General features: G+C 41.0%; 1 protein-coding gene across 2 annotated transcripts in view; it reads right to left on the minus strand.

Annotated features, from left to right (window-relative positions):
* Positions 1-7380: 7380 nt before the first annotated feature.
* Positions 7381-18306, minus strand: part of EFCAB3 (EF-hand calcium binding domain 3) — a 160773-nt gene continuing 149847 nt past the window's right edge. For both annotated transcript variants that reach the window (XM_073005148.1, XM_073005149.1), the window contains 4 exons: positions 17451-17644; positions 16914-17098; positions 9981-10100; positions 7381-7858 (listed from right to left, as the gene is read on the minus strand). In XM_073005148.1, coding sequence (XP_072861249.1) covers positions 7535-7858; positions 9981-10100; positions 16914-17098; positions 17451-17644 — 823 coding nt within the window. In that variant the 3' untranslated portion in view covers positions 7381-7534. The remainder of the gene's footprint in view (positions 7859-9980; positions 10101-16913; positions 17099-17450; positions 17645-18306) is intronic.

Genomic DNA, 18306 nt, shown 5'->3' on the forward strand with positions numbered 1-18306 from the left:
CCGTATTATATTTATTATAATTATCCTTATTAGCACAATTAAGATTGTAATACACACATACATAGTTTGTCATAGCAATACATTTCAGCCTTACATTTCTATTTCTAGATCTAGTACAAAATGACTCTCAAAAGAATCTAGAAGAAAGTATGTTATAGACATAATGGTATTTGATAAGACTTCCAAGAGAAGCATGATGAATACCACTTGGAAAAGAAGGAAAGGGCAGAGACCAAACAAGGACCACCCCAATACCTCTTGGACTTTATTTAATGTCATAATGTCAGAATAAAAGGGAAAGATGAATTTTTTAAAAAAAGAAGGAAAGGGTTAGTGCAGTGCTAGATGTATTATATTGGTAATTAGTACTTTTTTTTTTTGAGATGGAGTCTTGCTCTGTTGCCCAGGCTGGAGTGCAGTGGCCGGATCTCAGCTCTCTACAACCTCCATGTCCTCGGCTCAAGTGATTCTCCTGCCTCAGCCTCCTGAGTAGCCGGGATAACAGGTGTGTGCCACCACACTCAGATAATTTTTGTATTTTTAGTAGAGATGGGGTTTCACCATTTTGCCTGGGCTGGTCCCGAACTCCTGACCTCAAATGATCTGCCCGCCTTGGTCTCCCAAAGTGTTGGGATTACAGGCGTGAGCCACTGCGCCCAGCCAGTAATTGTTTATTCCATTGTAAATTCTTTCTGTAGGTAAAACTATGGGGAGCAACGAATGATTCTATACTTTTTCCTCCAAAGAAATGGGAACAAGCTCTAAGCCCTCTCTAGGAAGAAAAATATGCAAGTTAATAAAAAAGATAGTAAAGAAGTTGTACTTCATTTGAAGACAATATGCTTTTGCCATTCTTGTGGTCTTTGGAAACATTTTGAACACAAGCTCCATACCCAGAAACAAGTACAAGGAATTTTTATCTTTTCTCAAGGCCAGCTGTTTGCAGATATGGTGGTTGATTTACATTTATTTCTGGCATCTTGTTTTCTCATCTATGGGCTTTTATTCTCCCCTCACTAAAAGCTGCTAGTGTTCCCAATCAACAGTCCCACTGCACATTTTCTTGCAGACAGCTCATTGTCTTCACTTGAATTTACTATATTAGTTCCAAAGGAGACATTTTAAATGTCAAACAGCTTTGGCCTTTTTTTCTGTGAAATGTGCTGAAGTATCCTAAACTTAATTTTAGTTTTTATTTTTATTTATTTATTTTTTTGAGACGGAGTCTTGCTCTGTTGCCCAGGCTGGAGTGCAATGACGTGATCTCGGCTCACTGCAAGCTCCACTTCCCGGGTTCACGCCATTCTCCTGCCTCAGCCTCCTGAATAGCTGGGACTACAGGTGCCCGCCACCATGCCCGGCTACTTTTTTGTATTTTTAGTAGAGACGGGGTTTCACCGTGTTAGCCAGGATGGTCTCAATCTCCTGACCTCGTGATCCGCCGGCCTCAGCCTCCCAAAGTGCTAGGATTACAGGTGTGAGCCACCACGCCCAGCCTAAACTTAATTTTATACAATTATATTTGATTGGCCTGTGCAACCTATTTTTCGAAGCACCTAAAATAATTTTTCGGAAGTTTGACATGGCTGTGAGTTCTCTGGTATCAGACTTTATACTGGATTGTAGCTTCAGAAACACCGTTTCAGACGAGCTAAGGGTCCCTCTGGTGGTGAGTAAGGAGAACTCTTCTAGCTCAGTGGGTGGCATGGGTTAAATGCTTGTAAAGGTTAAAAACTCTCATTCTGGATTCTTGCCTTAGGTTGTCAGCCAAGGACAAGGATAGTTAATTGTTCTGCTTTTTTTTTTTCCTTTGAGACGAAGTCTCGCTCTGTTGCCCAGACTGGAGTGCAGTGGCATGATCTTGGTTCACTGCAAGCTCCACCTCCCGGGCTCAAGCGAGTCTCCTGCTTCAGCCTCCTAAGTAGCTGAGATTATAGGCCACCGCCACTACACCCGGCTGATTTTTGTATTTTAGTAGAGATGGGTTTCACCATGTTGGCCAGGCTGGTCTTGAACTCCTGACCTCAAATGATCCGCCTGCCTTGGCCTCCCAAAATGCTGGGATTACAGGCATGAGTCACCACACCTGGCTTTTTTTTTTTTTGCGCGATGGAGTCTTGCTCTGTCACCCAGACTGGAGTTCAATGGTGCGATCTGGGCTCACTGCAAACTCTGCCTCCCTGGTTCAAGTGATTCTTGTGCATTAGCCTCTGGGGTAGTTGGGATTATAGGCACCTGCCACCACTCCCGGCTAATTTTTGTATTTTTTTGTATTTTCCTTAGGGATGGGGTTTCACTATGTTGCTTAGGCTGGTCTGGAACTCCTCACCTCAAGAGATCTGCCTGCCTTGGCCTCCAAAAGTGCTGGGATTATAAGTGTGAGCCACTGGGCCTGGCCAACAACTTTGATTTTAAAACATTATTTATTTATTTATTTATTTATCTTCTTTTCTTCTTCTCCTTTTTTTTCTTTGAGATAGGGCATCGCTCTGTCATGCAGGCTGGAGTACAGTGGCACTATCACAGCTCACTGCAACCTCTGCCTCCCAGGCTGAAGTGATTCTCCCACGTCAGTCAACGGAGAAGCTGGAACAAGAGGTTTGTGTCCCCATACCCGGATAATTTTTGCATTTTTTGTCGAGACAGTGTTTCGCCATGTTGCCCAGGCTGGCCTCGAACTTCTGGCCTTAAGCAATCCGTCTGCCTCAGCCTCCCCAAGTGCTGGGATTACAGATGTGAGCCACTGCACCTGGCCTATGTTTTCTTATTGCAAAATAAATTTTTTATTATAGAACATTAGAAGATATTGATAAGAAAAAAGAAAATACTTCTTCCCACCATTAATTTGACTCATTAACGCTTTCGCTTATATCATCCCTGTCTTTTCTTTCTAATTTAGTTATACAAGTGACTTTACATTAAAATAGTTTCACAACAAAATGCTTTGTGCCTTTTTTTTTTTTTAAACAATTACATTTATCCGGCCGGGCATGGTGGCTCACTCCTGTAATCCCAGCACTTTGGGAGACTGAGGCGGGTGGATCACGAAGTCAGGAATTCGAGACCAGCCAGACCAACATGGTGAAACCCTATCTCTATTAAAAGTACAAAAATTAGGCCAGGTGTGGTGGCTCACGCCTGTAACCCCAGCACTTTCAGAGGCCGAGGTGAGCGGATCACAAGGTCAGGAGATCGAGACCATCCTGGCCAACATGGTGAAACCCCATCTCTACTAAAATACAAAAAATTAGCCGGGTGTGGTGGCGTGTGCCTGTAGTCCCAGCTACTTGGGAGGCTGAGGCAGGAGAATCGCTTGAGCCCCGGAGGTGGAGCTTGCAGTGAGCCAAGATTGTGCCACTGCACTCCAGCTTGGGCAACAGGGAGAGACTCCTTCTCACAAAAAACAAAAAACAAACAAACAAAAAACTCGGGCGTGGTGGTGGGTGCCTGTAATCCCAGCTACTCAGGAGGCTGAGGCAGGAGAATCGCTTGAACCCAGGAGGCGGAGGTTGCAGTGAGCTGAGAATGTGTCACTGCACTCTAGCCTGGGCAACAGAGCAAGACTCTGTCTCAAATAACAACAACAACAACAAGAGAACCTAATTACATTCATTTATTTTAAGTGTACAGTTCAATACATTTTCATAAAAATCTATATTTGTGTAATCTGTGTCACAATCTAGTTTTAGAACAATGCCTTGAAGTTCTCCCATGCCACTTAGCAGTTGTAGTCTGCTTTTTAACTTAATAAAACTTGGGGACATTATTCTTTTGTTCAAAATATTCTTTTACAACATCACTTAATGTCCTTCTGGTATTGTTTCATATAGCTGTATTGTGCTTTACTGGACATTTAGGCTACTTTAAGTTTCATACTATTAAACGTTTAATGGCTGGGCGCAGTGGCTCACACCTGTAATCCCAGCACTTTGGGAGGCCGAAGCAGGTGGATCACAAGGTCAGGAGTTCAAGACCATCCTGGCCAGCATGATGAAACCCTGTCTCTACTAAAAATACAAAAATTAGCCAGGTATGGTGGTATGCACCTGTAGTTCCAGCTACTTGGGAGGCTGAGGCAGAAGAATCACTTGAACCCTGGAGGTAGAGGTTGTAGTGAGCTGAGATCACGCCACTGCACTCCAACCTGGGCAACAGAGTGAGACGCTGTCTCAAAAATAAAAAAAAGAAAAAGAAAAAAATTAAACATGGTGTACATCTTTGTAATGAAATAATTTTGTACATTCATGATTATTTCTTTATGATTACTTTCTTTCTTTTTTTTTTTTTTGAAACGGAGTCTTGCTCTGTGGCCCAGGCTGGAGTGCAGTGGCCGGATCTCAGCTCACTGCAAGCTCTGCCTTCCGGGTTTACGCCATTCTCCTGCCTGAGCCTCCGAGTAGCTGGGACTACAGGCGACCGCCACCTCGCCCGGCTAGTTTTTTTGTATTTTTTAGTAGATACGGGGTTTCACCGTGTTAGCCAGGATGATCTTGATCTCCTGACCTCATGATCCGCCCGTCTCAGCCTCCCAAAGTGCTGGGATTACAGGCTTGAGCCACCGCGCCTGGCCTATGATTACTTTCTAGAATAGGAATTGCTGAGTCAATGGTTATAATTAGCTCTATCACTAAGCTCTGTGAGGTTAAGTCATTTTACTTGTTTGTTAACTATTATATGTTCAGGTCCTAGAACTAGGTCTGGCACACAGTATGCAACTCTGTTGATAATTGGTGAATGAATGGATGGATGAGTACCCTCTTGCTATACTATATTTCGGCAGAGAGATGCCAATTTATACTGTCATTGACAGTGTGTGACAATTTAATAGAAATAATCTATTGCTGTACATTTTAGATTTTCCAGGACAGATCCTACTAAAAAATATTCTGTCCTGTTATCTCACTGATGCAAGGAAAGATTCCAGGAACTGTAACATTTTGGCATCCAAATTATATCTCCTAGATTCCCTGTTATACCTACAGCCATATGAAAAGTCTCTTGTCAAGTCATAAATCTTTTTACCTAGAAAATATGACTACTTATCTATAAGGTTAGTTCTTCTCTCCAACATCGTATCTTTATGAATAATAGCAAGTATATTTAGACTCTTTTGACTAGTCATGGTAACACTCGCGAAATTACCTCAAGGCCACTTCAATAAGCAGTTTTGGGGGCATTGCCTTCATTGCTTTTTCCTGGTATTTTATAATTTTACAGCAGGGCGCAGTGGCTCACGCCTGTAATCCAAGCACTTTGGGAGGCTGATGTTGGCAGATCACCTGAGGTTAGGAGTTTGAGACTAGCCTGGGCAACATGGTGAAACCCCATCTCTACTAAAAATAAAAAATTAGCTGAGTGTGGTGGCACGTACCTGTAATCCCAGCTACTTGGGAGGCTGAAGCAGGTGAAACGCTTGAACCTGGGGAGGTGGAGGTTGCAGTGAGCTGAAATCACATTGCTGCACTGAGCCTGGGCAACAGAGTAAGATTCTGTCTCAATTTTTTTTTTTTTAAACATTATGAGGCATTGTCCCCATCAATATTGGACATATCTTTTCCTTTTTCTGGGTCAAAATTTTTCTAGAATAGTGATTTAAAAAGCATTTGTTCTATATGTTGAGTGTGATGGACTGGTTTGCACCCACACACCTGCAAACCAGCTTCTTGGACAACATTTACAAATAGTTGATCTCATCCCTTGTATATATATTTTTTATCCCTTACATTTTTAGATCAGAATTGGCACAAGAAATAAAACACTTTGCCATCTTGACAGTAGATCAGAAGGTTAATATAGATTTAGTCTTGGTACATCCAGATTTCCTGAGTCCAAAAGTGGTCTGTCTCTCTGTGGGCAACCCTTGAGAAAATACCCCAGAAAAATACCCCAGTGGGACTGGGCACAGTAGCTCATACTTATAATAACACCACTTTGGGAGGCTGAGGTGGGAGGATCACTTCAGCCCAGGAGTTTGAGACCAGCCTGAGCAACATAGGGAGTCCATGTCTCCACAAAAATAAAAAAATTAGCCAGGCATGGTGGGGCATGCCTGTAGTTCCAACTACGTGAGAAGCTGAGGTGGGAGGATTCCTTGAGCCCAGGAGGTTGAGGCTGCAGCAAGCCATGATTGTGTCACTGCACACCAGCCTGGGTGACAGAGTGAGACCCTGTCTCTAAACAAACATACACACCAAAACAAAAACAAAAACAAAACAAAAAACCAGTAATGGATGATACATACTTAAACATGATTGAAAGGGCAAATTTTATGGAATGTATATTTTACCGTAATAAAAAATTATAATTCCCAAACTTGTAATATAGTTATATATGTGCTGCTTTATTAAATGCATTAAAGAACAGCAACAATAAATACAATTGATGTGATCAGCTATTCGTTTTTTGTTTGTTTGTTTTGTTTTGAGACAGAGTCTTGCTCTGTCACCCAGGCTGGAGTGCAGTGGCATAATCTCAGCTCACTGCAAGCTCCTTCTCCCAGGTTCCAGTGATTCTCCCACTTCAGCTTCCAGAGTAGCTGGGATTATGGGCGTGTGCCATCACGCCCGGCTAATTTTTGTATTTTTGGTAGAGACAGGGTTTCATCATGTTGGCCAGGCTGGTCTCGAACTCCTGACCTCAGGTGATCCGCCTGCCTCAGCCTCCCGAAGTGTTGGGATTACAGGCATGAATCATCGCACCTGGCCGTGTTCAGCTATTTGTAAGAGCAATCCAGGTATGCAGGTTGTAGCTAAGGAGCCTTGGGAATACCCAAATTTAATCAAGGTTCTTTAGGGCTTGCGGATCTTATTCCCTGAAACTGAAAGGTCATCCTCTTCTGCTGTCTCTAGTGTCTTTCACAAACAATTGAAAACCTAATCCAGTTTACACTCACCATAAACTCAGGTTTATTGCTTGGAGAGCCCTTAGCTCAGGTCAACTTTTCTCCTTCCTGCTGAGGCTTAGGCAGTCTTAAGCCAGGTAGGGGCAGCAGAGCATAGCTGATTGCTAGGGAACGAACAGCCCAGCATCTATTTACTGGTAAAGATTTAGGAAAGGAGGCCGGGCGCGGTGGCTCACACCTATAATCCCAGCACTTTGGGAGTCCGAGGTGGGCGGATCACGAGGTCAGGAGATCCAGACCATCCTGACCAACATGGTGAAACCCCGTCTCTACTGAAAATACAAAAATTAGCTGGGTGTGGTGGTGGGCGCCTGTAATCCCAGCTACTCGGGAGGCTGATCCAAGAGAATGGCTTGAACCCAGGAGGCGGAGGTTACAGTGAGCCAAGATCATGCCACTGCATTCCAGCCTGGTGACAGAGGAAGACTCCATCTCAAAACATAAACAAACAAACAAAAAATTTAACGAAAGGGAAACCATTTTATGACTTAAACGTTTTTACTGGTCAGAATCCAAAAGATGTCAAAATTTCCAGCTTCTAAGAACGTACTTAGACAAAAGCAAGAAACCATAATTTTGATAACTATGAAAAAGTAGTTTGTGATGAGCTGTTTAGAAAATGTAGAAATTTCATTACTGAAATCCCTTTAAACCTTTCCGTTTTCTTTTTCTTCCTGAGTCTGTGTCACATTCACTGGTATCTGATGAGGAAAAGGATCTGGAGTTATGGGAGGAATTTCTATTCACATAGGCATCATATAACCTTAAGTCCTTAGGAGAAAGTAGTTCTTGGCAAACATTCCAGGACCATGTATAAGTAGAAAAGGTGTCATAAAAGGACTCATTTCTAGAGTCTATCCCAATCAAATCCCCTCGGATCTTCTGCCAGAGGTTTAGCATTTCTTTCCGGTGTTCAAGGGCAATTCCAAAATTATAGGTATCAGTAGCTCTCTTCACCTGTAGTGAGAGACCAGAAGTTTATTGTAGTTACCTTAAAGTAGCTTTGATTTGTGGACCACAATGATAGATACCCCAAGAGTTATGTTCCTAGGCTACTCGAAAGTCAGAGTCTATACATTGGGTGGTGCCTCGTGAGGAAATGTGAGCTAGGAGTTGATGGACAACCAAAATGTACTGCTTGGGAATAATGAGGTAATAAGAAATTTTATAAGGATATGAGAAATACAGTGGACTAAAATAGGCTGAAGTATGGGATGGAGATAGGCTATGGATATAAGAGGAGTGCCAATTCAGTCACTCAATTCAGCCTAGGATAGGGAGAACTGACTGGGAGATGATGCTGAGCTGAGTAGGTCCTCAAGGATGTGATCAAATTGAGGGAGTGAGTGGTGAGGGGAAGGTGTTCCAGGGAGAAGGGACAGCATAAACAGAGACCCCCAAAGCAGTAAATATCCTGGAGGTGTGGTAGGAGGGTTCAGGCACTTGGTATTGCTGGAGTGTCAAGTTTAAAGTCAGAGGAATAAATAATGACAAAGGACAGGCAGGCCCTTACACTTAATCTTATAAGTCAGTAATCTCTGTGAGGCTAGCAAGACACTGTTCCTCAGTGAAAATCTTGCTGTAGTGAGCCACTGTTTCTAATGAAAGTGAAACAAATCCCTTAAGCAGAAAATAGAGTTGAAATTGCCATCATTGAGAGGGATGTGTTTACTTTTAAGCAGGACAGTGCCATGGTTGGCTCTTCATGTTGGATTATTAGCAGCTGTGTAGAGAATGGTTGGAGAATACCAGGTTGGCGACTGCCTCATCTAAGGCAGTGGTAATGGGGATGGAGTGAAGGGGACAGATTTGAAAAAATTTTTTTTTTTTTTTTTGAGACAGAGTCTTGCCCTGTCGCCTAAGTTGGAGTGCAGTAGTGCGATCTTGGCTCATCACAACCTCTGCCTCCTGGGTTCAAGGGATTCTCCTGCCTCAGCCTCCCGAGTAGCTGGGATTACAGGCACCCCACCACCACGCCTGGTTAATTTTTGTATTTTTAGTAGAAATAGGGTTTCACCATATTGGCCAGGCTGGTCTCAAACTCCTGACCTCAGGTGATTCGCCTGTCTTGGCCTCCCAAAGTGCTGGGATTACAGGTGTGAGCCACCATGCCTGGCCCTGAAAAATCTTTAAGAGAATGACAATAGGCCAGACTTGGGGATTAGCAGATGTGAAGAATGAGGAAAAAAACCCAAGTTAAGGATAGCTCCTGGCCTTCTAGCTTCAGTGACTGAGTAGTTGCTATCAACTGAGACATATGCAATATACTCTTGCAACAAACCTGCACATGTACCCTGTGGATCTAAAATAAAAGTTGACCTTATTTGAAAACACACACACACACGCACACACACACGCACACACACACACACACAAAAACACCTGCAATACAGAATTCCCAGGGGAGAGCCAGTTGGATGCAGAAGATGATGAGTTTTGTTTTGGACATGTTGAGTTTGTTATGAGACCCTAGGTAGAGGTAGAAATATTCATCAAGTGGTTAGTGAGATAAGACAGAAATAGAGGAATGAAGTTAGGTTAGTGACAACTTTAATAGTACATAGGTGGCAGCTGAACCAAGGAGGATAGATTGAGATAGCCTAAAGAATACTTGCCCTAACTGTTCTTTACCTAATGCCAAGATTTCCAGTGTATTAATACCAAACTATTGATCTTCTCAAGCTTCTTAGCCCTGGTGCAGCTGGTGCCCCAGGGCTAGAGGCCTCAGGATGTAAGATTCTTTCACTATGAATCTCTGAGTACACTACTCACTGTGACTGTTGGTCAACTACCTTAATTAGTTTGATATTTCTGGAATAACATAAATGAATGTCCCAGAAATAATAGTGAGTATAGCCGCATAGGTGAATAGCAGGATGAATAATAACACTTAACATTTGAATCTATTTGATTATAGAGAAGGAAATGGTGTTATCACAATGGGTAAACATGAGAAACAATCTTTTCTCATTTTAAAGACAGAGCAGATAAAAATTACCTTCATTTTATGGTGTAGTATTGAAGTGGACAATATTTTTGTCAGTGATTTCTGGGAAGGCACTCCACAGGGAATACTCACGTGTTGTTTAATAGCAGTTTCATCAGCCACTGTACAAGTCTGCTTTTTCTTGAGTATTTGATCAATGGTGATGTTATTTGAATAACCTGAGGCAGGGTCCATAGACTTTATATTTGCTGCCTTTATGCATATTTAAAAAAGAAGGTTAGTAATACATTTTAGTTTGAATTATACAACAAAAAGACATAATAAATAAGTATATTTTATTATCGAAGGATTTGTATATAATTTATAAGATTATTGCCAAACCATTTGTTTGTTTGTTTAGACTTTTTCTGGGTCCCTCAGGAGTGGCATTTGCCATATGTGCAAAAATATCTGTATATCCTAGATGGTGCCCTAGGACTGGAAATGTTAGGTCAAAAGGTGTGAGGTCTGTCCTTTTGGTAATTATTGCCAAATTTCCTCTGTAGAGGGTGAACCAATTTACAAACCTACCTGTAACTTATGAGTATACCATGTTTTTTCATCTTGGTCAATCTAATATGAAAAGATAAATACCTGAGGAGAATTTTAACTTGGATCTTTTATGAGGAATGAAGTTGAATATTTTTTCATGTTTCTCAGAACTGTCTGTTCATACCCTTTGCCCATTTTTATATAGGTTAGTTTTTTTCTAATGAATTTGAAGTTCTTTCAAGTTAGCTTTTTGTGTTATGAGTGGCAACTGTGATTTTTTTTGGCCATATGGTGATTTTTGATCTTGAAGCAGTGGAATTAATATCTTTTTATTAAAAATGCATTTGGCTTTTGTATCACAGTTAGGGATGCCTTCCCAGAGTTTATTTCAGTATGTTTAAGGTTTCTTTTCTTTTTCTTTCTCTCTGACCCTCCATTTATTTCTTTTACATTTCATCCATTTGCAATTTGTACATAAAGTATAAATCTCATTTTTTTCCTCAGATGCCTACTCAGTGCACTATTTGTTGAATAATCTATCATTTTCCTGTTGTGTTGAAATGTCATGTTTTCCTTAAGTTAAAATTCTCCACATAGCTCTATTTATTTTTGGACTTTCTATTTTCTTCCTTGGGTCTGTCTGTCAATTTCTTAATAGCACACTTTTTTTTTTTTTTTTTGAGACGGAGTCTCACTCTGTCCCCCAGGCTGGAGTGCAGTGGCGCAATCTCAGCTCACTGCAACCTCCGCCTCCCGGGTTCAAGTGATTCTCCTGCCTCAGCCTCCCAAGTACCTGGGACTACAGGTGCCCGCCACCATGCCTGGCTAATTTTTTGTATTTTTAGTACAGATGGGGTTCCACCATGTTGATCAGGATGGTCTTGATCTCTTGACCTCGTGATCCACCTGCCATGGCCTCCCAAAGTGCTGGGATTACTGGTATGAGCCACCGGGCCCTGCCCATCAATATCACACTGTTTTAATGATTGAGACTTTTTTTTTTTTTTTTTTTTTGAGACAGAGTCATGAAAGTGGCTCATGCCTGTGATTCCAGCACTTTGGGAGGCCGAGGTGGGTGGATTGCTTGAGCCCAGGAGTTCAAGACCAGCCAACATGGCAAAACCCCATCTCTACTAAAAATACAAAAACTAGATGGGCATGGTGGCATGTGTCTGTAGTCCCAGCTACTAGAAAGGCTGAAGTGGGAGGATTGCTTAAGCCTGGGAGACAGAGGCTGCAGTGAGTTGAGATCACATCACTGCACTCCAGCCTGGGTAACAAAGTTGAGACCCTGTCTCAACAACAACAACAACAACAACAACCACCCTTGGGGAAAATTTGAAAAACCACATTAAAGTTAACAAGCAAGAAAGAACAACACCCTTATAATGTCAAACTTTTTTTTTTTTTTTTTTTGAGACAGAGTTTTGCTGGAGTGCAGTGGTGGGATCTCGGCTCACTGCAACCTTAGCCTCCCGGGTTCAAGCAATTCTCCTGCCTCAGCCTCCCGAGTAGCTGGGATTACAGACTTGCACCACCATGCCTGGCTACATTTTGTATTTTTAGTAGAGACAGGGTTTCACCATGTTGGCCAGGCTGGTCTTGAACTTCTGAACTCAGGTGATCCACCTGCCTTGGCCTCCCAAAGTGCTGGGATTAAAGGTGTGAGCCACCATGCCCGGCCTTGAAAGTATTTTTATTTACCCTCTCTCGAATGATAGTTTAGCTGGAAATAATTTGCTGTCCTCAATCTATGGATATTATTTGATTGTCTTCTGGCCTGTATTTTTGCATGCATGAAGTCTCCTGTTAGTCTACTTTTTGTTCCTTTGTAAGTTATTTCTTTTTTCTCTCTGGTTCCCTCCCCTCCCCTCCCCTTTCCTCCTTTCTCTCTCTCTCTTTTTCTTTCTTTCTTCTTTCTTTCAAGACAGAATCTTGCTTGGTGGCCCAGGCTGGAGTGCAGTGGTGCAATCTCGGCTCACTGCAACCTCTGCCTTCTGGGTTCAAGAGATTCTCTTGCCTCAGCCTCCCAAGCAGCTGGGATTACAGGCATGTGCCATCACGCCCAACTAATTTTTGTATTTAGTACAGACAGGGGTTTCATCATGTTGGCCAGGCTGGTCTTGAACTCCTGACCTCAAGCAATCCACCTGCCTTGGCCTCCCAAAGTGCTGGGATTATAGACGTGAGCCACTGTGCCTGGCCTCTGGTTGCTTTTGAAGTGTTTTCTTTGTCTTCATTTTCAACTGCAATGTTTCAAGTTGGATTTTCTTTTATATATGTTGCTCCAGAATGTTTTCTTCAATTTAAGAATTCATATCTTTTATCAATTTAGAAAAATTCTCAGTCATTCCTAAAAATACTCAGTCATTACTAAACATTTCTCTTTAATAGTTTAAAACATTTTTTACAGTCTTTTAAAGATCAATCTGCTATATCAAATTATTATGATACTCCTCTTGTTTACCTACTGACTTTTTTTGAGAGTAGATTATTTCCTTGTATGGCTTGTAATTTTTGTGAACCTCTTTAAAATAGATTTGAAAAGATTTTTTATATAAGCTATGCAAACCTAGGATATGGATGTGTTTATGTTTGTGTCTGGCAGACCTCCCAAGGTAATACCAATCTAAAACCAGTTTTAAGGGTAATTTTACTGTTTGGCGATTTCATCCAATGTGGAAACTATAAATTCAGATTCTGAATCCATGCATCCTACAATCTTAGGTTTTAAATTCTTCACAGAATACTTTCTTCTCTATTCAGAGCTTTCAGCAGGCCAAGCTTCGCTATGGACTGAGTTTCTTACCCCTTCTTTTACTGAGAGGGCAATCCTTCCAGATTCTGGTTTCAATTCCAGTTGCTTACTTCCAGGGATCCACATCTCCTGACCCTGAATGGGCACTGAAACCCCAATCCCAACCCATCAGGGCCTAGATGTATAGGATCTATCTACCACCCCTCCGCCAAGTTCATTTTATGAACTTGTTATTCTGGCTTTAGGCACTTACTCTCTCGCTTTCTGAAACATGGGTTTTCCTTTCTTTTGAATACATTTTTCAGTGTTTGTCATTTTATTTCATCCAGTATTCATATATATATATATATATATATATATATATATATATATATATATTTATATTTTGTAGAAACAGAATTTTACCATGTTGCCCAGGCTGGTCTCGAACTCCTCGGCTCAAGCAATTCACCTTCCTTGGCCTCCTAAAGTATTGGGATTACAGGCATGAGCTACCATACCCAGCCCTATCCAATATTTTAATGTGGTCATAGGGAGTCTGTGTGTGGGGTCAGGTAGTGTTCATGTAACTCAGTTACTTTCAGAAACTTTAAAGTACCATTTCTTTTGTTTCTTTTCTTTTTTGTAGAGACGGGGTTTCACCATGTTGCTCAGGTTGGTCTCAAACTCCTGAGCTCAAGTGATCCAGCCGCCTCAGCCTCCCAAAGTGCCGGGATTACAGGCATGAGGAACCTGTGCCTAGCCTATTTCTTGGTTCTAATGAACATTTATTTTATTTTATTTTATTTTATTTTATTTTGAGATGGAGTTTTGCTCTTATTGCCCAGGCTGGAGTGCAATGGTGCGATCTTGGCTCACCACAAGCTCCGCCTCCCGGGTTCAAGTGATTCTCCTGCTTCAGCCTCCTGAGTAGCTGGGATTACAGGCATGTGCCACCACACCTGGCTAATTTTGTATTTTTAGTAGAGATGGAGTGTCTCCATGTTTGTCAGGCTGGTCTCGAACTCTCGACCTCAGGTGATCCACCCGCTTTGGCCTCCCAAAGTGCTGGGATTACAGGCGTGAGCCACTGCGCCTGGCCTCTAATGAACATTTATAAATACATAATTATATTAGATTAGATGTAATATACTACATAGTATATTAGATATACTATATATGTATATAATTATAAACATATAGTTTAATAGAAATAGCATTAAATGTAATATAATAGTTGTAAATATAGTACATATACAGTAGATATAGATGTAAATATACATATGTATGCATGTAGTATAATAAATATAAATATGTAGTGTATTAGATGTAATATACTAGTAAATTAGATGGTAACAAGTGTTATGAAAAAAATCAGGAAAGGGGATAAGGTATTGGGGGTTGTGATTTTATTTGAATACATATATATTTATTGTTCAAACATTTTTATTTTAAATTTATTTTTAATTAAAAAAATTTATTTTTAGAGATGGAGCCTCACTATGTTGCCCAGGCTAGAGTGCAGTGCATTCACAGGCGTGATCATCGCACATTACAGTCTTGAACTCCTGGGCTCAAGTGATCCTCCTGCCTCAGTCTTCTGATCAGCTGGGATTAGACGTATGTACCATTGCACCCAGCTATTTAAATACTTATTTAAAAAATAATTTATTGGTCAGGCATGGTGGCTGACGCCTGTAATCCCAGCACTTTGGGAGGCTGATCACCTAAGGTCAGGAGTTTGAGACCAGCCTGACCAACATGGTGATACCCCGTCTCTACTAAGAATACAAAAATTACGGGTGTGGTGGTGCATGCCTGTGGTCCCAGCTATTCTGGAGGCTGAGGCAGAAGAATTGCTTGAACCTGGGAGGCAGAGGTTGTAGTGAGCCAAGATCACGCCACTGTATTCCAGCCTGGGCAACAGAGCAAGACTCTGATTCAAAAAAAAATTTTTTTAAGTGAAAATTCATGTAACATAAAATGAATCAAGTGAAGTGAACAATTCAGTGGCATTTAGTACAGTGACAATGTGGGGATTGTGATTTTAATGGGGTTGTTAGGCCTCCTGAAGTGATATTTGAGACAATACCTGAAAGAGATGATGGGAGAGCTATGATGCAGCTCTCTGAGGAACAACATTAGAGCAGAAGAAATAGCAAAGCCATAGACCATGAGGTGAGAGCATGTCTGGTCTGCAAGAGGAAGAGTAAAGAGGCCTTGAGGATGGAGTGGAATGTACTGGACGGTGAGCAGTGGAAGATGAGATTGTTGGATAGGCAATGAGAGCCTAGATCAGTGATGGCCAATAACATTTTCCTTAATAATGGAAATTTTCTATATTTCTGTGTCGTCCAGTATAGTAGCCATTAGCCACATATGGCTGTTGAGCATTTGCAATGTGACTGGTGTGACTGAGGAACTGAATTTGTAATTTTATTTAATTTTAATTAATTGAAATTTAAACAGTTACTAGTGCTACAATTATTGGAAGGCTCAGGTTTTGATTGTGTGGGACATTGTAAGTTATAAAAAGTTTGGTTTTCATTCTGTGTGATATGAAAAGCCATTGGAGGGTTTCAATCTGATTTTAACAGAACCACTTTGCCTGCTGGGTTGACAATTGATTGAAGGGGACAATAGTAGAAGCAAGGGGACCATTTAGGAAGCTATTGACATTATTTCTGCTGAGATTATATTAGAGACAATCTAGCATATAGTATGCTCTCAGTAAATAAAGTATTTGTATTACAGTATTCTTCCTTCTAAAAAATACTGAGTTACCTATGGGCCAAATTCTATTTTAGATGATAGGGATACCTCAGTGAAAGAAATACAACCCTTGTGTACATGAATGTTATATTCTAGTCGGAGAGATTGACAATAAACAGACAAGCACCTGGGGTGGAGGAGTAGTTGAATGTTGGGACATAAGTTTAAAGGAGGATAAATGTCCTCTTATTTCCATCTTCTCAGTGATATTTTCCTGTGGGTGTTACTTCATTTGGAGAAAGACAAAGTCTGAACTTGAGGTCATTTGTGACAGTGATACCCCGCTGGGCCTCTTAAACTCTATGTGTGGAGGGGCCTTCTAGGAATTGTATAGTGATGTGAACAACACATGGGCCTCTGGAACCCAGAGCTCCACAGGGTAGGCTGGCCTCCAGTTAAATTTCCATTCTGTTTCTCAGGCCTAGAGGCCTTATCTGGGGTAAGGCCAGAGTCTCCTGAGAGATTATCCAGAAACTTGGGCATAGTTGCTAGAGACCTTAAAACTTATGATGACAAAAGTATATCTTGGGAGGGGGTGCAAAAAGACTAGAGTCAACAGAACTTGAAGCAAGGCCAGAAGGTGCAGCTGGGACCATAAATGGGGATCTAGTTGAGGGCAGGATGGCCCCTCCATCACAGCACTGCTCTTTTGGGTTGTGGGCCTGGTCTTCTCATCTCATGGTGTTTGCCCAACCACAATCTAGAGTGGATGGAGGGTGTCCAGAGTGCAGCTGCTGGTCCCTGAGTGGTTGGGGGAGCATTCAGAGATAGGATTGGAGAAACTTTTATTGTTATTATTCCTATATTCCCCATCCCCAACCCCAAACCTGTATTTTTTAGTAAGTTTATTTGTTGAAATTAAATGAAATGTTAACACCTGGTCTTAAATTTGGGCACATGGCTATGGCATCTGGTTTGAAAATAATGACTAAAACTATTTGTTGTAAAAAGCATGTTATTAGTTCTTTTAAGTTAGTGCTTAAAAATCTAAGTATTTAACTAATGTGACATAATCTAAATCTCACCTGTGTTTTCCAGTCTCTTTTATGGAAAAAATAATCCTCAAAGAAATTCAAAGGCTCCTTTCTTCTTAGCATCTCTAATTTCTGCATGTCTTTGAATGGCTTTCCCATCACCACCCCATCCACATTAGGGAACAATGGAAAGATGGGTATTTTTGAATATGGGCTATCTGAATGGGAATTGCATCCTAAAAAGATAAAAACAAAAATGGTATCACAAACAATGTAAGAAATTCACATAAAAGACCAGCATGTGGTGCCTGTTTTGCTTTGTCTATTCTTCTCAGTGGCCATGGCCCTCATTCTTCACTCTCCTGCTTCCACTCCCAACCCATTCACAGACTCTAGGCTTCATCAGGTGTCTGAGGATTCAGGTTACATCTACATTTGCTTTCAAATGACATCTATGTCACACAGAGTGGTCACTCAGAATAGGCTGTGGTTCTGTTCTTAAGGCATTTGGGCTCTAGTACTTCTTTCTGACCAGTCATATAAAAATACATCCTTTACAACAGTAGAGAGAGAACAAATGGCTCTTACTCTTGAGCTCTTCAAGAAATTTAAATAAATCCTTTTCTTTCATTATTGCAATCCGGGCAGCATTAGCAAAGGCAGCCATGCTTGAGCTTGGAGGTGTGCATATGTCTGGCTTAAGTGTCCTTTTTCCATAGCCCATAGTGTAGGGACTCCACAACATTCCTGGGCCAGTATGCTGGAATTTTCTTTGGAAATAGCTTTAAAAAAAAAGTAATTCAGAAATGGATACAAAGAGATATAGGATAAAAATTTTAAAAAGTCAAGTTGCTAGTTACATATGCTGAAGAAACTTACTTTAAATCTAATTTGCATATTCATTCAATAATATTTGAGTGTCTATTTCTGTGATATTTATAGAATATCTACTGATACCTTCCACAGGCCATTTGACTATTTATATCTGTATTCCTTGGCTTTTGGTCTCCCTTTTTTCCCCAAGCCTTCCCAGAGTTTTTGTTTTTGTTTTTCTCAGAGAGAGATGAGGTCTTGTTATTTTGCCAGGCTGGACTGGAACTCCTGGGCTCAAATTCTCCTCCCTCCTAAGCCTCCTGAGTAGCTGGACTATAGGTACCTGCTATCATGTCCAGCTCTGACCTCCCTGTTTTGTTTAGAAAAATACTTATGAATTATGATCCTTGACAAACCCTTAAGTGGTACCAGCTTGAATACAAACATTAATGATTATTACTTTGTGTTAGGTTTAGAAATGCAAATTTTGTTTTAAGTTAAAAGAAATTCTCATTGCAGAGAATTTGGAAAATATAGAAAAGTATAAAAAGGAAAAGAAAATACTACCAGTAAGCTTATGATCTGGAGTAAATCACTATTGATTGCTTTTCTTTCTTATCTTTTTTTTTTG

Source organism: Chlorocebus sabaeus, chromosome 16 (genome assembly GCF_047675955.1).
Source record: "Chlorocebus sabaeus isolate Y175 chromosome 16, mChlSab1.0.hap1, whole genome shotgun sequence".
Classification (NCBI taxonomy): domain Eukaryota; kingdom Metazoa; phylum Chordata; class Mammalia; order Primates; family Cercopithecidae; genus Chlorocebus; species Chlorocebus sabaeus.